Source organism: Falco biarmicus, chromosome 1, assembly GCF_023638135.1.
Source record: "Falco biarmicus isolate bFalBia1 chromosome 1, bFalBia1.pri, whole genome shotgun sequence".
Classification (NCBI taxonomy): domain Eukaryota; kingdom Metazoa; phylum Chordata; class Aves; order Falconiformes; family Falconidae; genus Falco; species Falco biarmicus.
In genome coordinates, this window is record NC_079288.1 from 34932395 (window position 1) to 34955999 (window position 23605).

General features: G+C 53.4%; 1 protein-coding gene across 1 annotated transcript in view; it reads left to right on the forward strand.

Moving 5' to 3' along the window:
* Positions 1 to 16183: 16183 nt before the first annotated feature.
* The window catches only part of NOS1 (nitric oxide synthase 1), a 49615-nt gene continuing 42193 nt past the window's right edge, over positions 16184 to 23605 (forward strand). The window contains exon 1 of the mRNA XM_056335275.1: positions 16184 to 17333. Within this exon, the coding sequence (XP_056191250.1) occupies positions 16606 to 17333 (728 nt within the window). The 5' untranslated portion in view covers positions 16184 to 16605. The remainder of the gene's footprint in view (positions 17334 to 23605) is intronic.

Below are 23605 nucleotides of genomic sequence, written 5' to 3' on the forward strand. Positions count from 1 at the left end.
CATCCAGGCTGGAAGAAGCTGGGGTCGGTGTGATGGAGGGGCTGCGCAGCTCACTTCTCATGGGGTGCCTCAAATACACTGCTTCACTGAAGTGGGTCTGGAGGGGGGACTGGGGATGCTGGAGCCTCCCTCCCCCCATTCTGCCAGGAGGCACATAAGGGGCTTTGCTTGTGGGTCATGGAGTATTTTTGGCTTTTTTTTTTTTCCTTCTTGCTCTTTTTTAGAAATTAAGAACTCAACAGCAGCTGTTTCTCTGCTTTTGGGTTTGCTTTGTGTTCTTTTTTGCAATGAATGCTTTGCAGATTTGGCTTATCAGGCTTGTCAGCCTGCTCCAAGCCCTCCGCTCTCCTCCCCGTCCCTATTTACCCAGGGCACTGGCTGACGCAGGGCCCTTTCCTGTGTTTGTCGCCACCCACCCCAAGGTCCTCCGGTGATAACTTTTCTTTTAAGATTAGGGATTTGGGTCTTTTCAAAAGAGTCTTTAACCTACAGTCCTCTGAAATGTGTCACTTCATAGAAAAAAAAATAACTCTAAATATACAGTTTCACATTGACACAAAAGTGATTTTTCTAGTTTGTAATTACCCCAATAATTGATCCAAAGGTTAAAAGGTACTATTCGGGGGCCTGATCCCAGTAGAAAGGAATGAGCTTGAAACAGGGACTCAGACGGTACAAAATACTGAGAATTGGCTGGTTTTAGCTGGCTTTAATGATCTTGATTCTGCTGATTTCAGTGGAGTTGTGTAGCTCTGCTGCTGCCGAGCATCTGCTCCCAAACTTACAGCTGCTGGTGGATGGCTCAGGCACTTGTGTTTCAAAACAGTGTTTGCATCTGAATAACCCAGAAGTTACTCAAACCCCTTTCAGCCTGTAAAGCAAGGTCTTAAAGCAGGGTTTTATTTAATCTGTCTAAATTAGACCTGGATTTACAAGAAATCCTTGAACTTTGGTGTGTTTGTTAGCTCTCCGAGAAGTCCTTAACATGAGAATGAAAGCAATTTTGATGGGAAGGCGGTAGGGTTTGGGCTGGAAGAAATAGGCTGCTGTGATTTTTTAAAGGTAGGGGGTTCACATTTTGAAGCACAAGAAAAAGAAATGCGAGGGAAGACAGACAGGTACTTCTCTGCCCTGTGATAGCGATGAAACATTAATTCATCCCCCTGGAATTTCTTGTTTGTGTGCTCCCATAATCTCATTTCTTTGGTGTCTGTATGAAGCTTGAGTTAGTTGAATGCCAGAAGCCAAATACTCTTTGACTAATATCTTTTTATTAGATTTTGTGTGTGCATGCGTGCCCACATGGTACGTGTGAGAGAGAGATCACCCTTTAAAACCCACTTTATACCCTTGGAGGCTGTGACAGGCACTCTGCAAGGATCTTCCCAGCAGCACGTTTCTATCTCTAACCCCCGTGCAGGAGGTTTAAGAGATATATTTGGCTTTTGGTGGGATTTACAGGTGTCGTGTTGGAAGGGAGGGTGGTTTCAGGGAAAAGCTGACGTTGGTGCTTGTGTTGGAAGACTTCACATTGCCACGTCTCTGCCTGGTAGCTCTGGACTTGTTACAGCTCCTGAAAGTGGGGAGCAAAGAGTGTGTCCCCCCAAGATGTCCCAGAGCTTGTGGGCTGGTGGAGCTGGGAGCTGGCACGGGGATGTTTCTGAGAGCGAGCTCCCTCGGCCACGTCCTCCCGGGTTTCAAAGGCAGTCTGGATTTGATCAAACCCCAACCTTTTCCCCCAGCACCTTGCAGAGGGGAGGATGCCAAAGAGTCCCTCTGTGCCTGCGGCGTGGGCGTGCAGTACACGGGTGGACGACAGGGAAGGAGGCAGCAGGACGACTCCTTGCAGGTCCCTGGGCTCTGCCCTGTGCCATGTGGGCACGGGTACCTGTGCTTATGCCCACAGCAAACACTTCACCTGCGGCCAGCCTAGCAGAGTGCAGAGCTCCAGCTCAGCTGGGGACTTCCCAGGTCCTCCTGTGCTGTTCTGCTCTGCTCGGGGAGCGGACAAGAGCGAAGGCTCACTGCCACCTCTAGGCAAGCACCAGCATAGGCACTTGCTCTAAACTAGAGCACAGACAGACAATCCTGGGATTTGTCCCAAATCACTGCAGTCTCTGTGCCAGACCCCCCTATCAGCTGGTGTGTGTGCAGTTGCATAGGCTCCTTAAGCTTTAGTATAAATATATTTAGCCGTTTCTTTATTCCCCGGGCAGTAATCCCTCGAACGCATTTTGAGTTGCATAGAAATAGCAGCCGAGTAACTCCAGAGCTGTGGCTGCCGGGGATATTGCGTGTGTGATCTGTGCCGAGGCCACGGTTTCCGAAGGATCTTGGAGAGCCAAGCATCCCGAGCGGCACGCTCCTGCTGGTGGGCTGCGAGCCCTGGCAGCAGGGCTGGCCGCTGGCCACCCACCCCTCGAGAGGAACCCATCGCTAGCTCCTTGGCACCCACCTGACCTCCCCACCGGAGCCCACCACCGCCGCTGGCTCCTGAGAGAGAGGTGGGTGAGGGTAGATGGCAGCCAGAGAGGGGAAGGAGCCCAGGTTTGGGGAGGGGGAGGGAAAGGAAACTTGGGTGAGCATTAGCTGCTGTGTTTATATTTGGCTTCTCTAACCACTGGCAGCATATGGCCAGAAGCAAGCAGCGCTGAGCTGATTTCAGAGGAGAGGGGGAACCGGGGAGCAGCTGTGCAAGGGACAGGGAGGAGGGTATTCCCTCTCCCGAGCAGTTTTGGGGGATAACTTGCTCGGTAGCACCGCTTGCATTTGCTCCCAGGTATGAGAAGGGGGGAAGCAACTTCCATGGACAAGGCTGGGCATGGGGGTGGTGGTGGTGGTGGGGGCTTCTCCAGAGCTGGGTTCTCTTCTCCAGGGCTCTAGGCTGCCAAGTAGGATGAAGCAGGATTACAGCAACATGCTCCCTGTGGAGAAATCCTGTCCACCAGTGCTCTTTGCTGGAGGAAGGAAGGTACAAACCTTTGCTGTCACACCAAGAGCTGTGTGGGAACGGGCTCACTGGGTGCGGATGGGCTGCAGAGGGTCTCGCTCCACCTCCTCCATTTACAGAACATCTGTCCCATTAGTTGTTTATGAACCTCCAAGCCTTCCTCTCTGGGCTGACTCATGGCTACAGCCTGGAGAGAAAGGCTACCTGGGGCTCCTTCCTGGCTCAGGGGGATGCACAGGACACGTGCAGGCCAGGAGCTCCCTTCTCGTACCAGCACTTTGCTCCTGGCTTGCCCAGATGTACAGGCTTCAGCAAAGCTCCAGATGATACAGAAGTGAGCGTTGTCCCGTTAAGTTTTCTGCAGTTGAAGGAAGTGCTGCCATGCCCTGGGGAGGTTGAAGCTCACAGATGAGCACAGCTCATCTGGTTCCCTTGGGACTTGTGGGGAGGGCTGGGGTCCTGCCAAGGGGGAAGATGCAGGGTGGTGGGGGTGGGTGTGCTGCATTGCCAAAGATGTGCCCTGGAGAACGTGGGGAGCCCTGCTTACCTGGATCCAAGCACCCTGGCAGTCGGGGCTTTGCTTCCCCAGCGTGGTTTTGCCTCACTGGAAGAAGGGCAGAAGAGCAGTGGGGTGCTGGTGGCCAAGCTCATGTCGCCTGTCAGGGTGGCTTTGGTAGTGCAGAGTGCCTTTGAACACCACATGAGTGCCATTGTACCCATCAGCCTTCCGTGAGCTAGACCTCCAGCCGTGCTATGCTCATCCCTGCCTGCCTGCACCCCCATCCAAGGGGACCGGTCCAGCTTCTCTGAAGATTTCTCTGATAATCACTAGCACACACCACCCTGCAGCACTAAGGTTGTGCTCAGAGATGTGAGCCCTGAAGGGAGAAGGTTTCAGGCTCTCCTTAGCCTGGGCTAAAGCTGGCAATTTTCAGCCTGTGACTGGATCACAAAGCCCTTCTTTGCCGGTGTGCACCTACTCATCACTCCACGGGGCAGGTTTCCCTGCCCAGTGGATCAGAGCAGATGCTGTTGGGTAGCTTACAATCAGATCAATCCTGCTGCATCTAAATAGGCATAATTATGTTTTAATTAGCCCCAGACAGAGCATTACAGCTTGATGTATGGGTAGTGTGAGGAGAGGGGAGAATGGGGAAAGCAGCTCCAGCCCCAATTCTGCTGCTGCATTTGCCTGTCTTCTCCTCTTTGCCACCTCTGTAGAACTCCCTGAGTGCTGGGGAGGAACAGGGCTGCTCCGTTTCTTCTTCCCTGTAGGAAGTTTTGTAATTGAATCACCTGCTGTGGTGCACGCTATTTGCCTGCCTCTGGAGTGGCGGTGGGGCAGGCAGGCTGGGGATGCTCAGGGTGGCTGGCTCCTGGAGCTGCCGGGCATCCATGAGCTGTGCATCTCCACCAGGCTGAAGCCACCTCTCCATGCTCCGGTGGGAGCTGCCCCCTTGGCTTGGGAGGTGGCTGCAAGCAGGTGAACCTCACACTCCTGCCCGAGAGCCCGCTTGGGTTTATATAATATTATATATCTATAATTGTGTGTTTGTTGTTGCCATGGGAATGAGCACAATTGCAAAGCCCGGAGACTGATGTCAAGCCTCGGTCTGCACCGGCCTTATCGGGGGCAGGTGAAGAGTCAGAAGGGGAAACGGGGTGAGGAGGAGTCCCTTCACTCTCTCCCCGGTGTGCAGCCCAGGCTCGGCTCTGGCACTGGAGGTACAGACAGCTGGGAGAGGGGCAGCACTGCCTGGCTTAGGGCTGGGGGCTCCGGGGGAGCCTGGCGGGGCTGGTGCCCCCCGCTCTGGACACAGGGAAGGCAGGGGCAGCCCTGCAGGAGGGGGCTGCCTGCTGTCAGGGGAAGAGGGGGCTTATCTGCAGCCCTGGAAACGCAACCCAGCCGGGGACAGAAAGGCGGGGGGTGGCGGTGGTGGGGGGTAGGGGTGGTTTACGGCTTTGCAGAGCCGCGGAGGGATTGCAGGGGGAGCGGGGCTGGGGGGGGGGGGACGGACGGACTGGGGCGGGCAGAGCCCCCCTCCCTCGGGGCAGGCTGAGGCGGGCCCGCCGGCTGCGCAGCGGAGCTTCCCGGCAACAAGTGGGGGCCGAAGTAGGGGCGGGGGGGGTGTCTGTCGGCTCTTTAATTGGTGGGGGGGCGATGCTCCCGGGCAAGGGGAGGGAGGGGGAAGGAAAGCCACGCTGGAAATGAGGTTATATAAAAGATGTATGATTTGGAGAGCAGAGTGTCTCCTAATGAGGGCTGCACCGGCTCGCTCCACACCCATAAAAACCCTGGTTGAACGTCAAAGCGGATTCGTTTCGGTGATGCTGGGATAAAGGGGCGCAGCGAGGGCTGGCTCCCTCCCTGCAGCCGGGCTCCGTCCCTCCGCCGGGCGAGATGCGCCTGGCGGCGCCGGGGCCAGGGACGGGAACGGCTCCTCTCCGCCGCACGGTAGGTAGGGCGGTGGGCGGGCTGCCCCCAGCCCCGCACCGGGCTCCGCTTCTCCGGGAAACTTTGCGGCGGGGCAGGGGGTGAGGGACCGGCCGCGCAGCCCCGCGGGACCGTGCGCTCCCTCGGCCGCCCGTCGGAAGCGCTCCCCGCCGCCGCCTCGGGCACCGGGGCTGCCCCGCTCCGCCGTGCCCCGGGACGGGGCGGGGGACGGTCCCAGCCCCCGGCCCCGCCGGTGCCCCCGGAGGCAGAAGCCCGGGGCTGGGCGGAGGCGCCCGAGCCGCCCCCGGGCCCCCGCGGCGGGGAGGGCACGCGTGGGATCCGGGCGGCTAAAGCCGCTTTGCTGGCCCGGGGAGCGAGGCCGTGGGTGGCAGCGCCCAGACGTGGCTCCCAGCCGCCCCCCCTCCTCCAACCCTTGGGCCGCTGCTGTCGGTGCCCTCCGCACCCCCCGGCTCCGCTGCAAACTTCCTCCACCGCCTCCGTGCCCGGGTCCCCCCCGCGTCCCCCGGGCTGCGGGGGCTGAGCCAGCTGCGGGGACGGAGCGAAGCTGGCTCTTATCTCCCTTCCTCCGTAACTCTTTGCAGCAAGTTTGGATGGGGAGGCACTTTAGTGGGGGGGACACGTAGGAGGGGCAGGGGGAGAGGGAAGCTTGCCCCGAGGAGGGCAGGCAGGGGCAGGTGGGCAGGGTGCGCGGGGAGGGCAGGGGGCAGCGCGCCCGGGACAGCCGGCAGTTTGCCCGGGGAGGGAAGGGAGAGGAGCCGGGGGGGCGGCACCGGCTGCGATCTGTCCGGGGAGGGCAGGGGCAGGGGAACAGCGTGCCTATGAGGGAGGGGGAGCGGGGGTTTTTCCACCACGGGGAGGGGGATGGCAGAGACAGTTTCTGGGGAGGGCGAGTGTGCATTTCCCTGGGGGGCGGAGGCGGGGGGGGTGGGCAGTTTCCCGGGATGAGGATGGTGTCCCGGGGGTAGGGGCAGTTCCCCGGGATGAGGACAGTTCCCGGGGGGAGCGGGGGGGGTGGGCAGGGCTGCCCCCACCCGCGGTGGGCAGTGCCGGAGCTGTCCCGGGTGCTGAACGCCGCGGGCGCCACCGCCCCCCCCCCCCCCCCCCCCCCGCGGCAGCCTGGGCACCGGCGGGGAGGGCTGGGGGCTGCAGGAGATGCTGTCACCCGCCTGGTGCTTGGGGAGGGGTGTTGTGAACACACACCGGATCCTGCCCCTGCTGTTCCCCACCATCCCATGGGGTCGGGATGCCCCCGCTGTCGCCGGGGGGTCCCTGCCATTCCGGGGGCTCTGGGGTGGGGTAGAGACAGCCCGATGCGGCTTCAGCCCCGAGTGAGGTCCCCTGTGATGTCCCGCTCACGGCTGGCTCTTGTCCTTCAGGGAGACCTGAGGGTCAGTGCGGACCTTGCCCCTTCCCTCTCCCCACCCGTACCCCGAGGACCTCGACAGTCCCTTTGGATGCTCTCGAAACGCAGAAGGGAGTTGTTGCAGGGATCAAAGGAGATGAACCCTGCTTGCCCTGCCTGTGGTCTCGCTTTCGGCTTGGTTTGCAGGAGATAGTAGAAAGCTTTTGTTTTGTGCTGGCAAAGCAGAAGAAAAAGAGAGCTCTGTACACGCACATCTGGTGTATCTGGTGCTGGGGTGGGTGTGCATCACCTCATCCAGCTCCAGTCCCGCAGAGCCTTCCCCTGCCTCGGCTCTGCGCTCCCTGAGCACGCTGACTCCACAGCCCAGGTGCAGACATTTTCTTCCAACGCTGTCAAGTTATGACTGTCAGGAGGAAATTCTGGCAGGCAACTTGACAATTATCTGCTGAGTCCCCGAGGAGCTGATCCGCCTCTCACTGAAATGGAGGGGAAGTGTCTCCTTCCTTCCCGTGGAGCACAGGCTGTCTGGAGTGGGAGACGTGGGAGTTAGCAGGGGGCAGTTGCAGTGGCTGGGGGCTCAACTGCTTTAAATACCAGCTCGTCATCGTCTTCTACATCCCCAAATACTGATGGCTTAGGCAGACGACAGAGTGGGATCTACAGGGATGATCACACAAAAGCTGCGGGGAGGCTTCTGGGGCAGGGGGGCTGTTCAAAATACCACTCTCCCGGAGACTGCTACCTGCACACCTTGGTCGGCTCTGCCTTTTCTGTTAAAGGTCTCAGGTAGGGAAGTCTAATTTTAGAGAATTAGGGTTTGCATCAGATATTTCTTCCTCCCTCTGTTTTCTTCTAGCTTATATTACTCAGAATATTTTCTTAAAGATGCTACAAACTCAGTCATATACTCTCCAGTTTTAAAATGTGCATATGTTTGCAAACAAACTCCCAGTAGAGAGTCTCTTCTTACGCAGACGTGGATTTTGAGGGGATATTTCTCTAATCAGATACCTGCACTGGGAGAAGAATTACATTCCCTCGTGAGCTAAGGAGAGTGACAAGTAGTCCTTGTGCCCTTTGAATTCTGTTTGTTCCCTCTGTCAGTGCGGCAATCGTAAGCGAGTACTGGAGAGGCCATCTTAGGCAGAGGGGTTTGGGCTGAATCCTTACTTGCGATGAATGTTGTGTGTCTGCTGATGGGGATGGGTTGGTCCTCCCTGACCCTCAGGGACATTTTGGCCATGTCAGATTATTATTTCCCCCACCCTGCTTTGCTCGTGTATTTTGTGTTTTCCATTTCAGTAGCGTATCTGTACAAAGGCTTAGGAAATCTGCCAGATTGCCTAAATCAGTGCCTGAAAACAACTATATATAGTAACCGATAAGTCACATGAGCTCGGCTCGCATAGATTAGCATTTACCTTTCCTGAGTAATGAGAATATTGTTTGATACTTGTTGATATCATCAAATTTTACTAAAGAAATACAATCCCAATAGCAAGGGACTGGTTTTGAGTGGAGGTTCCAAAGCTAAAATGCCTTTGCTCTGCTCACGCTGTTCTGATTGTATCTGTGCATTAAATCAAATCTATATACGCGATCTGATCTCTTGTACATAGCCAAAAATAAACATATTGTGTCCTGAAGAGGGAATGCTCTGTAAGCCACTGTCTGGCTGAAGCTGGATGAAAGCGTGTTTACTTCCATCCGCTTGTTCCAAATTAACTCTGTGATGGGCTGTGTGTGAGGACGGACCCAGCGCGCCCCGGATTGCCACCCCACACGGCAGCTGTAAAGTGAGTGAAGTACTGATATGATGCCAAGCGAGTGCTCAGGCTCGGGCTGTGAGCACAAGAAGCATGCAGTCTGGAACGCCCATATGTTATCAGTATGTTCGCTCTATATGCAGAGTATGGAAACCTGCAAGTTCTGTGCGTGTATATACAAAACCGAAGGTATTTATGCTAAGGCAACCCTTTCCATAGCCTCTCTTTCACATGACAATTCAGAAACGCTTAACAAGATCTTGCGATGCCCATCTAGGGTAGGCTTGTCTTAATCCCATTTTGCAGAGTCTCTGGCTTATGTTTTCAGACATGCTGAAAACGTGCGGCGCTTCCTTGCCTTGAAAGTCATGAAAGCTCAGTCTTTTCAGAGCAGGACCCATCCTTCATCTCCAACCACCACCGAAATGAGCTTGTCCTTGGAAATATCAGTGACATGTCTCAGCCAAGGGCTCCAGTCCCACTGCAGTGCAGTGGGACCGTGGCCCCGGTGTGACAGCCTGCCCCACTGCTGCCTCACCCCATGATGCCAGTATTGAGGAGGAGGGTCTTGGGAAACCAAAATCCTCTTCTCTGGCATGGGGAAATATTTTCAAAATAGGGGCTGGGGCTGCTTCAGCCAAAGGCAGCATCACCAGCGTGGGACTCTCCCATGGGGAAAGGGGAAAAGCCCCAGGAACTGATGAGCATCAGACCCCATTTCCATTCCTCTCTTTCATGGACTCATGGCTTTATTTCCATGGTGCCCCATGCCCAGCCCCATCTTCAGGGATGTTGGCAGAGTGAGGTTGATGTGGCTGATGCTGCTTCTAAGGAACAGCCTCGCTTTTGCAGGCAGCACCTTTAGCGAAAATTAGGAAGCAGAAAATTCCACATCTCCCCACTCCAGTCCTGCCCAAATTAGAGCTGGAGCCCTCCGAAGGACGAGGAACAGGTCCCAGGAGGCCCCTAGAGAACTTTGCCGCCACCGTTGATACTATGGCAACAAGTGCTAATGCGAAACCCTAAGAAAAGCACGGACAGAAACTCAGGGGAACAAATTATCTTTGCTTTTTGCCTTGCGCAGTCACTGAGGATGCTGGTGCAAAGAGAGCAAGAGCTCTGCTTTGACTCCAGGTACCAGATTCATTGGTGGGGAATCGTACCTCTAGCCCTCCTGCGCCTTTTGATGTTGAAGAGAGATGGTAGCGGTGCTTGGGGGACAGAGAAAATCTCTCAGCCCTTTCAGTGGCGGGCTTTCATGGGGACCTGGCAGGAGGCTTGTGTCTCCAAATCGAGGAACCCAGGCTTGTGCGAGGAGCCTGATGTTTTTCTGAGGTTTTTAAATAGTGATATGAGTCACTCTTTATGAAAGTCAGTGACAATAAGGTTTATTGCTATTTAGTGTCCTAATTGGGCTACTTCTCCCACTAGCTTGTTAGAGTAGGAAAATTAAACACCATGCGAGAAGAATTTTGGGGAGTCAGCAGCAAAGGAGGGGATGAGAACGTGAGATGCTGAAACGAGCTGGGTGTTTAATTCCTGGACCGACTCTGAGCCAAGAGCTCTGTCGCTGACTTTATTGATGCCGGCTGGTAGCTCTGGAGCTATTACAGCTCCAGCCAACATGCTGCGATTTTTAAATTCCCTTTTTCTTTCTTTCTAAATGGAGCCACGATCCCCTTCTCGTGCTGTGATTGGATTTCGGGGCCATCCATCAAGTGGCATTTTCTCATTTATTTCCTATCTACCTATTTTGTCATCTAGGACAAAGTGGTGTTGTGTTAACACGGGTCCCATTTGTCAAACTGGAGTCGCTGGTGTAATTCCAATTCTCTCAGCAAATTGATGGATGTGAAATTTATGTTTTACAGATGGGCCAAGCCCTAATAAGAACATCAGTTTTAGATGGGGTTAGAGGCAGAATTGACGGTTTTATCTAAACTCTGTTTCAGCCTCACATCACAGGCGCCAAGCAAATATTGTACGAAACAGTAGAAGAGAGATGGTGGGCGCATTACTGAATATGCTAAGCCTTGAACTCCAAATTAAAAGAAACCCCTGTTTCTTTCATCTAAAACAAAAGGGAATTTTGTCAACACAGTTGTCTTGGCAACATTAAAATGTATTGCCTGCGGTCTGCTTGGAGAGGTGAGTTTCGTATCAGATGGGGCAAATGGGAGAGGGATAAAGGACTTCATTAAATTACAGCAAAGTTTTGGTGTGGTCCTGCCTCCTCTAGCATTGCTGCTCCATGAGTGTGTGGGGAACTGGCCTGAACAGAGTAGAAAATTTCAGTTGGAAGGGACCTACAATCATCACCTAGTCCATCCACCTAGAAGGTGTGCTGGTGGCTGCTTGCACCGGCAGGACCAGGCTTTCGTCGGCTGTTTTATTCCCTGGAGAGGAACAGGGGGGTGAACACAAAACCAAGTGCCAGGAGCTGGATCAATATGCAGGTCGTGGGGCTTTGGGGCAGCTTCAGCCTGATGACATGGTCATGAGCAAAAAGATATAATTTTGCTTTCCAGAAAACAGCCCCTTGCTTAAAGGCAAATGAACCCTCTCAGGGAATGGACATAGATTTATTTATATCAGAAAGCAAGCATTTATTTTATTAACTGTTCTTTTACCAGTGAGATAGGCATGTTTTCAGTGCACTCATGCCCTACTGATGTGGGGGAGGCAAGGGGGCGTCTCCAGGGCTGAGAAGTTGGCACTTCATCCCTTCGGCAGCATCCTTCCTGGCCTTGCTGGTTTCGGTGGCTGCATGCGGTCCAGCAGCTCTGCAGCATCACTGGCCAGTGGGCACTGGCACCAGGGTGTTGTACAGATGGCAAAGTGCCTCTTATTTAATTCACTCCTATGTGTAAATCAGGTTTATTGGGAGTGAAGAAAATGTTGTGGCCCAAGTGAAATAGCCACTTCCCAGCCCCATGTGCTGGGGATGAGAAAGGAGGAGTGGAACACATTGTTTGGCTGTGAAGGAAAAAGGGCTCATTCCTTCCTGGGTGGATTTTGGCAAGGTTGGTGGGAGGTGGATAATTACAGATAGCTGGGGCAACATTGTCTGTATATTCTCAGGATTGAAAGGCCATGTATATAGATACTCCACGGTGTCGGTCTGAGCCGAATGGGAGTTGAGCACAGAACTGCTGGCACGCGTGAGCTGGCTGCCAGTGAATCACTTTAATGCTCCATTTTCAGATGCACAAACGCGCAGGTTTACAGTAACTGTGCATATGTTGCATCCCATTGCTCCTCATCAGATTCACTGACGCTCCATGGGTCATAAAAATTAAACGGGCATAAATCCATCAGCCCTGGGGTTCTTCATTGGACGCTATAAATCCCATGAAAACTAATTAAATAGGACAATGGTGTCCATTTAAAGCTGGCACGTAGAAAGGTAAGCCATTACTGCAGCCAAGACAGGACTCAAAATTGATTTGCGAGGGCAAGGACAACCCAAGTGCTGGCACCAAAGGGCTGGTGTTGGGTGCCTCCTAGCTCGCCGTAGCCTGCGGCTTCTGGTGGGGAGAGTTAGGAGATTGTGTTAAGCTCCTAAGATTGATTTCTTCTCCGCTTTGCTTTCTAAATCAAATCATCCAATTAACATATGCGCTGGAGTTTGTTGCTTGAAATGTTATGTGGCAACTCTAAAAGCTTTTCGTTATTGCTTTTCGTAGGACTCGTTTGTTAAGCGAATGCCCTTCGTCGCTGCCGTAGGGAAGCCCGTTCTGCTGCTCTTCCCTAGGCTGATTAAAGCCTCCAAAACAAGCAACTTCAGTGTGGATCGGTGTGGAGATCAGAGTTAACGCTTTTCGTAACGCTTGTCTGGGGTGCTGGAAGTTTGCAGCTCTGCAGGGTTTGTTGCTCTTCGGTAATTTGAGTTGGTGTCATGCTTTGGAAAGGGGAGGGAAACTGAGGCAGGGAGAGGACAGCACCGTCCGTGAATGTTTATTCAAGCAGGGTGGCTCGGCAGGGAGCTAAGCCCAGCTTTGCCATCTCCCAGCTGTCTTTCAGGGGTAAAATAAGTGTTTCCACCTGGGTGGCACTCACCCCATTGAAACCCTGCTCACCGTGCTGCTCTCACTAGTTTTAAGGAGTTAGACACGACACATCCAGTAACTTTAAATGTATGACCTGGCAAATGTACTACGGCTCTTGGGTTCATAAATCAGACTCTTCATGATGCTCGTAGGGAGAACTGAACTCGGCAGAGCTGGATGCAGCTCAGCCACCCGCACTACAAAGCGCCGGTGTCTCCCTGTCATTTCACATGGGGGTTGAATCTTTCAGGTTTCATCTGAAATGGGTCCCCTCTGGGAACAGACGTCCAGATGTCCTGGGACACCCTGGGAGCTGGGGAAGCCCTGACCCACTTGGGGTGTCTGGGGGAGTCTTCCCTGTGTTCCCAAGTGTCTCCTGCTGCCTTCTCGTGCCCTGAACTTCTCCCTCACTCTCCCACCTTCAGTCTGAGCTTGTGCAAGATTTTGTAGCTGGAAAACAGTTGGGCTCAACGATCTTATGGTTATTAGCCAACCTAAATGGTTCTATGAAAATACTTGTTCAACTCTTCCCCAAAGGAGTAGAAGGGTCAGGGGCCTTAGAGGCAGGTTGCCCTCAATCTCCTGCCTGCTCCTCTGCTTTCTGGCTTTTTTCTGACCTTCCTTACTCTGGGGAGCAGCTGAGAAAAAGGAAAGAAAAGACTTGAGTTGGAGGGAGGGAAAAGAATATCCTGAACAGGCACATAGTGTCATGGCCTGTCTGCCAGCTAGTCCCTGGCTGCTGCTGCAGAGCCCACAGCTGGGCGGTGTGTGTGTGTGTGTGAGATACTGATCACCCATGGGAGAAAGCATGCAAGGTCGGGGAGCGAGCCGTCCTCTTTTCTGTAGGGGACATGCTGGTACCCCCATCTTGGAGAAAGCCCTGGCTGGGTGTTTAGGTATCACCTAGAATCTACTTTTTTCTTCTTTTCCCTCTTGTAAGGAATACTGAACTGTTGGTGGGTTTCAGGGATGGGGAACGATGTGCACCCAGCAGTATGTTCACTGCAATCTTGCAGACTGGAGCTGCACATATGTAACAAATCATAAGCTTTGCTAGAAGCTTTTTGGAGGAAGGAAATTGGCCTGGTAGGAGAAGGGTGAGGAACTGTAAACAGTCTGCAGTTTCCCAGCTCTTTAGGGCAGATGAGGGCCCTTTCCAGTGAGCTCAGCATCACCCCGTTCCCCTGCAAGTGCTGCAGTGAGGGGTCAAGCTGGGCTGAGCGAAATCATCTCCTCCAGCTGTTGAGCATCTGCCCGTGGGAGCTGCTGTGGCTGACCAATGGTGACAGGGGTTCGTGCTGGGCAGACCCCGAGATGGCCCTGGCCCCGCTGAGATGGGCACGATGCAAACACAGACTTCACCGACAGTGAGGCGTTTGTGAGCGCTGTGTAGCCGGTGACTAATCCAGAGCAAATAACAGGGTTGTCCCCTTGAAGAGAAGCTGACAGGCCCACACTCGCCTCGTACTTACACTGCTCTCAAAGCCACATTCGTCCTTGCAGTGTCAGCTAAGACATTAGAAATCAGTCCTGCATGAATCGGTGGCCTGCCCAGATGTCAGGGTGATGGTGACCTTGTTTGCAGGGGGGACCAGTGGAAGGGCTGGGGGTTGCAGGGACTGTGCCGGTGGGCTGCCGGGAGCAGGGCAGGGAGGAGGAAGCTGGTCCTGTGGTTTGGTGCTGGCACCAAAGAGCCTGCGAAAGAGGTGAAGGCTCGGCTGGGATCCTGCCATGTCCAGCATGGCCGGTGAAAGCAGGCTCTGGCTGGGGAAGGGATGGAGGGGCTGGAAAGGAAGGGGGAGAGACAGGACCTTCACTGTAGAAGCATGACTGTCTACAGCCCTCACATGGCCTGGGGAGCCATGTCTCATTGACTTCTGATGGGACCCTCCCTCCCCAGGTGGCCTGGGGTTCTGGAGATGTCCTTCTTCACTGCCCCGAGCCCTGCAAGGTGGCACAACCCATCATGGCTGGCAGAGGTCCTGCTCAGTGACTTCTAGCCAGGGCCACTTGCAGGAAGTCACCCAGCGATTAGAGCTTGTGTCACCCAGATTAATTAGCCCTTGAGGAGTGGACTCCCCATGGCCCTGCTCAGGCGACATGTAATGCTTTGCAGGCTGCTACTGCTCTGCAGGGCTGAGCAATGGCAGGAGAAGGGCAATAAGGGTTAAATCCATTGGCTGGGGTTACCGGTCTCTAATTGCTTTTTTCTTTACTCCCCTGTAAAAAGCCAGTCTGGGGTCAGCAGCCTTTGTCACATGAGGATTAAAATGCTCAAGCGAGTTAATTCCAGGGCTGGTGTCACTGCCCTGCTCCTCATATCCCTGTTTTTCCCATCTAGGTGCTGGAGGGAGCTCCTGACAGAGGGCGGCTCAGTGTCTGAAGGTGCAAACACTGCCCTGAATGTGCTGCCTCTGGGAGACAAGAGAGCGTTTTCCTTGGAGTGTTAGTGCCTCCAGCCTGCAGCTCTAGTGCCCTCTGTTCTCTCCCCAGAATTCAAATTTAAAAAAGAAAAGAAGGCATCTGCATTTCAGCTTGCTGCTAAATGTCAGGGCACAGTCCTGGAGACAAGTGTTGTTCAGAGCATCTAAGAGATGGGAGGGGAACGTGGAGAAGGTTTGGGAGCTGAAGTTATCAAACGCATGTAGGCGTGTCAGAACCAGGGTCCCATCAGAAGTCAATGAGATGTGGCTCCCCAGGCCACGCGAGGGCTGTAGACGGTCATGCCCAGCTGCACGCGGTTCCCCCAAGAGCTGGGTAAACTCATTGCATGTTCTCCTCTAGGTGGTTTTCCATCAGCTAAAGCAGTTTGTTTGGGAACTGTTCAGAACTGAATGGCAGGGCTGAGCACGGGGGAGTGCTAGCTTTGCCTCCTGTATCCCCGTGCCAGGCTTGAAATATGGGGGGAGGAGGAGCTGAGGCAGGCTGAGGCTGTGATCCCTGTAGCCAGACTTAAAAGCACTTGCCGTTGTCAGTGCTTTGCTGTAACTCAGGGTAAGGGGAGCTGAATGTCCTTTTCTACTGCCTCATTTTGCTTGTGGCTGCTACCTTTTCTCCTGAAGCATCGCAACAGTCTTGGTGTGACAGCACCTATGGAACGGGCTTCATCCCAGACAGGGATATATATCCCCTGCCTGGTCATCCTGATCCATCTTGGCCATCAGGTTGTTGGATACACTGGAAAACACAGGGAGACAAGATCCTCAGCTGGCAGAAATTGCCGCCAAGCTCCGCGTGGCTTTACCCATTTGCCAGACTCACGTGGTTTTTACTCACAACCCATGGGTGAAGCGGGGACGGTCCGAGCAAGGCTGCCCAGCAGCCCCCTCCCAGGGCTCCCCTGCTCCCCCCACGCTTTCCTGGCCCCTGCTGAACAGATGGTGCTGATTTTCGCAGAGAGGGTGGAGGAAACAAAGCCCAGAGCGATGAGAGGCTGCAGCCTGTCTCCCAAACGCAGCCCGGGGGATGACATCTGTGGGGACGGGCTGATGCATGTGGGTGTCTGTGGCGTGCCGAGCCCCGTGCCGAGCCGGCACTTACGCCTGCCCTATCTCACTTTTCTTTCTTCTTTGTTTTATTTCCTCCTCTCTAGATAAAGAAGCTTGCGGACCATTTGCAGGGATGTTGGTGAAGCGAGCAGGCTGCCTCCCCGCCTCTGCCCAGCGCAGGACCAGAGGCTGACTTGAAGCTGGCATGTTGCCCCCTCCAGCCCCTGCTCGGCCGTGCAATGCCCAGCCCTGCCTGCCCTGCCTGCCCTGCCTGCCCTGCCCCTAGCCTTGCTTTCCACCGGTGATACACCCTGCTTTCCCCCAGCTGTGTTTCAGAGAGGCGGCAGTGAGCATGCTGAAGGAATCCAGCCTGCAGCCAAAGCCCAGAGGAGTTTTGCAGTGAGGCCAGTTGCTTAAAAGCCAAAAAGTTGCCCCTTCCCTGCCCCGGCGTGGATAAGCATCTCGGACAGTGAATTTCTCTGTGCTGAGTGGGTGCTGAGGTCCTGGGCTGCAGGCTCGAAAAGGGGGGCTGCCATGGAAGAGAATGTGTTCAGCGTGCAGCAGATACAGCCCAATGTCATATCAGTGAAGCTCTTCAAGCGCAAGGTGGGCGGCCTCGGCTTCTTGGTGAAGGAGCGCGTCAGCAAGCCGCCTGTCATCATCTCGGACCTGATCCGGGGAGGGGCTGCAGAGCAGAGTGGCCTCATCCAGGCTGGGGACATCATTTTAGCCGTCAATGGCAGGCCCCTGGTGGACATGAGCTATGAGACCGCGCTGGAGATACTGAGAAGCATCGCCTCTGAGACCTACGTGGTCCTCATCCTGAGGGGTCCTGAGGGCTTCACCACTCACCTGGAGACCACTTTTGCAGGTGACGGGACACCAAAAACCATCCGTGTCACCAGACCCCTCTGCCCGACTCCGAAGGCGGTTGACTTGTCCAACCCAAGCCTGCACGGCAAAGAGCAGCCGCTGCCAGCAGCCGACCGAACCATGGGCTCCCTGTGGACAAGAGAGATGGGGCGGGAGGTGGAGCCAATGGTCCACGTTAACGGTGTTGTTACCGGCAGCAAAGGGCAGGATGCTGGGAAGGGGAAGGAGGGTGCTTGTGGTCACTCTTGCCTCAACGGCGGCGTGGAAGACAATGAACTGCTCAAAGAAATCGAGCCTGTCCTGGATCTCCTGAACAGCAGCAGTAAGGACAGCGATGGAAATGCACCCTCCAAGGTAGAGACAAGAGATATAGAAGTCCAAGTGGACTGGTAGGTCCCTAAATACGTTTTTTACATTTGGTGAAATGTGCTGGTTTTGGCTACCCAATGTGGCTGGTTTAGGTGTCGCGAGCACCTCTCCAGAAATGGCTGCTGTCTGACACAGCAGGATGGAGGTGGAGAGGAAGGGATGCAAAAAAAAGGGGGAAGCAGTTGATGAGGGGAAGATAAAAGTAATGAAAAATTGGTAGCAGATGGTGGAAGACAGGGAGAAAGATGTAAGCATGGGAAATCGGGGAACAGTAGGAGTAATGTCTCATGGAAAGCTGAGCTTTGCGATGTGGTGGATCACAGGCTGGGCTGGGGTTTGTTTCTGTTCTATGTTCTTGATCTTATTTAAGTTTAAACAAAATCCCGTGCCTCAGTTTCCCCACCTGCTAAATAAGATTCATGGTATTGTCTATCCACGCTATCCTGCTTTAGAGCTCTCCGGTTGATATCTACTATTAACAGCAGGAGAGGGAGAAGGAAGGTCAGACCAGGAAGTACAGTGCTTCCCAGGAGAAATGAGTTTCAAAACCTTCAGTGCTTTTGGCTTGGGGAGGGCAGTGGGGACCCCCCGTCCAGCTCCAGCTGAAGCCAAGGGGACCTCTGTGCAAGGGCAGGGGGACCTGCCTTGGGTGCTCCCGTCTTCTGGGAAGGGGGGTAATGTTTCATGTCGAGAGCTCCAAAATGCCCATCCCTTGTTGAAATGCAACAGTGGATGTGCCTGTTCATTCCCTCTGCTCTTTCTAGATCGTGCTAATTATTTCCATATGTGTATGCATGTATAACGAGGGCGGGGGCCATGCATGCTTGCCCCATGGCCTCTTGAGGAGGGTAAAGTCCCATCACGTGGGTGGGACTGCTTCATTTTTGGTATCTGCTTCTGCAAGGGACCATGTGTGTGGTGTTGCCCTCCTGACCTCCCTCAGCATTTCCCTGAGACGCAGACCATTCTGCGGAGCCAAAGCAGCTCCCTGTGGCCCTTCATGCTTTGCAAAAATGTTGTTAGTAGCTTTTCTTTTTTTTTTTTTTTTTGGTACCAGCTCTGTCGCCTGCTGGCCATTTATTAACGATGATAGGCTGCCTTTACCCGTCACCTTCCCCCGAGACCCTGAACACGTTTTAGCAGTGTCAAGTGCCGCGGCAGGTTGTGGCTGCCCTCGGTTATTGACTGGCTGTAAGAGCCAGGAGGCTTTATCAGGAGGGTTTGCTGAAGCTGGTGATCTTGGGTCCGTGACAGAGGGATTTGTAATTTCAAGTTCCCTTGCTGCACCTGCTTCCTTAGGGAAGGGGGAAAAAAATTGTATGTCTTTTTTTTATTATTATTATTGGAAACAGCAAGAGGGGAAAGGCAGAGCTGTGGCGGAGTGGGTTCCCTGCTTGGGTTGGTGGCAGAGCCCAGGCTGAGCTCCTGATCACCCCCATCACAAACCAACACTTGCGCTATGTGTTCTCCATCTTTTTTTATTATTTTTGGTTGTTTTATATCACTGTTTCTGCTCTCCCAAATTATGCATTTTTTTTCTGCAGCAGACACGGTTACTCAAAGCCTGTTAAGGTGATCACACTGAGTCAGAGGGAAAAAAAATCTGCTCTGTGCCGGCGGCGGGTGGCAGACATCTGGGAAGAGCGGTGGGACAGGGTATGCTCGGGGACATCCTTTCCTGCCATGTCCCCCCCCACACACACATATCCTCAGGTCTCCTGTGTTTGTCTGTTTTCAGAAACTGTTGATTTTGATCTCTGCTGCACAGTAAAAGGCAATTTAACCCCTGAGCCTGGCGTTCTCTGGTAGGCTGAGGGCTACCTGCCTGGAGTGTACGTCCTTTAATCCACCACCCACCCATCCCTGGGGGAACCTGGCTTAAGCAACCAGAGAACTGAGACCTTGCAAGGGTTGTGCTTGACTACATGTCCAACAAAATGTGCAGCGTTGTTTAAAAATCCCCTCTGCTTTTGCTAACATTGCTGCAGTGGAGCTTGAGGGTCCCAGCCCAGTGAAGCCCCCGGGGGACACAATCCCAAGCACTGGTATAAATTACAACCTCACTCTTCAAACTGTCCCCCCATGGTTCGCATCCCATCCCACTAGCTGCAGCATCTCCAACGAAATTCTGCTCCACCTGGGGAGAGGGATGAAAAATGTCTTTTTTCATTAAGAGACCTCTTTTACTCAGAGAGAGATGAAACCAAAACACTTTGAATTCACTTAAACTGAAGGACCTCGAACCAGCCAGAATCTTAGTGAAGTGGGTACTTCACCAATACTCCACTTTATTCATCAATACCCTTAAAAAAAATACATCTTTTTAATCTAGGTACCTTGGGACTGAAAATCCACTTTTTGGTCAAAATTAGTCATCTTAGTCTGCTTGATGAAAAGCTGCAGCCTCACTCTTGCGGTAGGACTCTTTATGAGCCAGAAGACCTAGGCTTGAGCAGAGAAGCGGGCAAGGAGATATACTGCAGGGAAAACTTGTCAAAAGCCGCTCTGCAGGGTAAAGGGCATTTCTCGGCCGCCTCTCCTCCCACTCCTGCGACGTGCTGGAGATGAATCATCTCCTCGGTTTGGTCTCAGGCAGAGCTGGGGCATCGTGAAGGTCTTCTACAGTGAAAGTTTCCTTGGTCCAGAGGAGAAGTGCAGAAAGGTCAGGAAGCAATGGGGAGCAGATAACTGGGGAGGCTGTGTTGGTCGATGCCAAAGAAATGCCAAAAAAAATAAGCAAGTCTTATCAGATCGATGCAGCTCTCATGCTGTAGGCTGTGACTTCTCCAGGCTGGGGGGCAGCAAGCAAAGCTGGCATCAGTCAAAACAGGAATAGACCTCTACCTAGGCACCAGTGTTGTGCAAAACCTTGCTCAAGGTTGAGCTTGACATGTACAACCTGTACCACTTGACCATCGATCCAGCTGGAGATGCTGGTCTTGGGACCAATCCTGTTCTGTCTCCATCTTCACCTGGTGCTGACCTTCACAGCCTGCAGCACTTTGTCAAAGCCGGTCCAGCTCACAGAGCTGTGACAGCTCTCCTAGGGCAGAAAGGAATGGCGCACGTTTGAGGTTATTCACAAGGAGCCAAACACTTCTTGTTCAAGGTGGGCTTTGCCAAAAGCAATTCAGATTACACCTGATGCTTTGGGCTTCCAGCCCATGTCTCTAATGTTACTTCCAAGGAAAACTGGACACTGTGAAGTTTGTACTGGGGGAAAATATCAGTTCATCTTCATCCTCTGCACCACAGCCTGCACTCCCAGGAGGAGCTGTCCCTGCGGTGACCTGGTTTTGGCTCCCTGCTGATTTCCAGCTGTAAGGTGCCATGGGTCCACCGTGCCTGCCCAGGGGATGGGCTGGGACTGTGGCTGCATGTTTGCTACTTGGCTCAAGCCATCTGCAATGAAGTCGATCATAAAACAGAGCATGGAAGTGGGGCACAAGGTATGATGAGAGCTGGCATTTCTGCCATGAGGCTCACCGTGGGCTAGAAAACAAAAATAGAGTTTGATTCACTCACTGCCAGCTAACCTAGGTCTGTTTTTCCCTCTGAGCTCTAGGGAGATTGTCATGTCCCATCTTCGCTCCCTCTCCACACCCCACCCCCCCCCCCCCGAGTTGCCAGTATTTATTTTTCTTCTCAGGTCTATTCCATAACATGAACAGCATGATGGAAACATGGCAGTTTCAGTCCAAAAAGCAACATCAGCAGCCCCGGAGAAGGAGAAGTGTGCTGAGAGCAGGAATTCTGTTTATGAAGGGTTTCAAGGTTTCAGGCTCCATCCTGAATTGGAACAAACCCCGTAATTTTGCAGTTCTCGAAGAGAAAATTCTCTTCCTCCCACCTCCTTCACCACCGCCAAAATCTCTTTGTGTTGCTCAAAACATTTCATTTGCATTTCTGATGTCTTCATTATTCTGTACTTGGACATGAAACTTTAAAACCTTTGAAATGAAAAGGTTCCCTGAAACTATCATGTTATTGCCATTCTGCAAAATGGTGAAGTAGGAAGGTTTTGGCAGTGAATAACCCTCGCCTTCTCCCTTGGTGAATTCTTCTTCCTTGTCACTGACTACATCAGCCTAATCCAGGGAGGCATTTTGTGCCTGCAAACAGTGTATTCTACCCAGATATACCCCCTTGGAGCCCTCTTGGACTGGTCTCCAAAGCACTCTTCACCCACTCAGCCCCCTGTGCTGGTGCTGCTTCTTGTATCCCATGGGACAGCCATTCTTGTACTTGGTCCCAGCAGCCAAACCCACGGCCCATGTGTGAACCTGTGCTCTCCCCGCAGACCTGAACCATGTTTGGTCTCCAAACAAGGTGCTGAAGCTGGAACCCTCCAGGTGGTCTTTGGGCACAGCTGGGAAGGGACGTGCGTGGTGGCTGCAGGTTGCATCTGACGCTGGCTGAATCTTGAACAATGACAATGGGACTTTGGGATCGCGTGGATCTGTTCCCAGGTCTTTATCTGTCAATGCCTACTCAATGGCATTTACCGGCCCTGTATTTCATAGCCGCTCTGTGCAGCTTGCCTAGCTCGTTAGTCCATAATCCCAGCACTGGGCACAACTCAGAGGCGCTCTGACCTTCTGAAGGCACAAGATTTTCTTCAAGCCATGCCGCACGCTTGTCGGCAAGGCTTTTGTCTTCCTCCTCTGGTGCTGTTCAAGCTCCCCCTTCTCATGCTCCAGGCATGCTGGCCCTGCTGCCTCTCTGTGGAGTCCATCCCACCTCTTGGACTTATTCCTTCTGCTTCCAACATTTCTGCTTCCTTCCTGAGCTCTGCTCCATCCTCTGCACCCTGCAGATCCCGGATCCTGCCTGATCCCATCTCCTGCCTCTCCCTCAAACAGGTGCTGTTGTGCCAGACTTTGCTTTAACCCTCGAGAGGAGGAGTCCGCAGCCAGCGTGTTTTCCCACTTTGCAGAGGGTGAGCTGCCCCAGGGGCACAGCAGCAAGGAAGCATTCGCTCCTGGGGCTGCAGTGCCCTCCGGAGCATGGCTTTCCATGGGACAAAAGAAAGGTGAAGCCAGAGCCATTTAGCCTGGCTTCTAGCACTGGAAGGAGGAGCAGTGCACAGTGCAGCCTTGTACTCCAAGGACACACCAGAAGAAGAGAAGAAAGTAAGAAGGGATTTCTCTCCCAAAGCTCAGAGCAAGTGAGGTGGGCAGGTGTGAGCTCCCCATGCGGTCCCAAGCTCAAGCACAGTGTTCCAGCCAGTGGGACCAGGGCCATCCCCTGCAGCTGCAGCACAGGGTGCAGCTACCGGCACCACGGTGCAAGAGCCATCGCTGGAACATCGGCATCCTTATTGCTTCATCCAAACCGGCCCCTGGGGACTGCAGCCACTAGTGGTATCTCTCATGTATGCCTGGGAAATTGGAGAAATTCTTCTGCTGAGCAAATTCAAAGGAGCAAAGTGACAAACTTTCTTTTTGCTCTTTTTTTTTTCCCTTTTTTTTCTTCTTTTCTTTCTTTTTGGAAAAGCTTTGGAAAATTTTCTCAAAGGGCTGTCTCAGCAACTTCCCTTCTGCTTCATCACTCTGAGCACTGCAACATCATCAAATTAGTCAAAAGAAAACAGTGGTGCCTCTCATTTCTCCAAACAGCCAGATGCTCTTTCCGAGGTGAGGCAGCATCCAAGGAGCTGCCTTTGCACCAGTGGGGGAGGGCAGGATTCCTCTGTCTTTTTTTAAGTAACAAATTTTGCTTTCAGAACAAAAGATGGCCTCAGATGGGTTCCCTTCCCCAAAACCTGTTCTGGATCCAAAAGACCTTGCTAATAGTATTTAATAGATCTGGCAGCAGGTCAAGGTCGGAGAGGGATCTCTGGATCCTGGATCTGGCCTTTGGGAGAGTTCAGCCAAACAAGGGCCTCCAAGGACAGAACTCCAGCATTGCTTCCAGTGCCTCAAAGACATTAAAGTGGTGATTTAAAAAAACCTGTTCAATACCCCCAGGTGCCCAGGCTGGGTCTGGCAGTGATTTGGGAGGATTTCTCCAAAGGCTGCTGGGAGCTGAGGGCAAGCTCCCCATCCCCTGCATAGCTGCAGATGGGGCTGCTCCTACGGCAGCTCCCTGGAGATGTCCAACCTGGCTGCCTCAAAACACCCCTCAGGGGAACTGCGCCCTCCCCATGGCCCACTGGGAGCCTGCGAGGGCAGCACTTTGGGCTCTCCTGTTGAAAAAGGGCTTTTGGAACCATTATCTGGAGGCTGAGCTTAGGCACGGTGGTTTGGCCATCTGCCAGTCTCCTAGAGTGCGAGGGGGATCCTTGTATGAA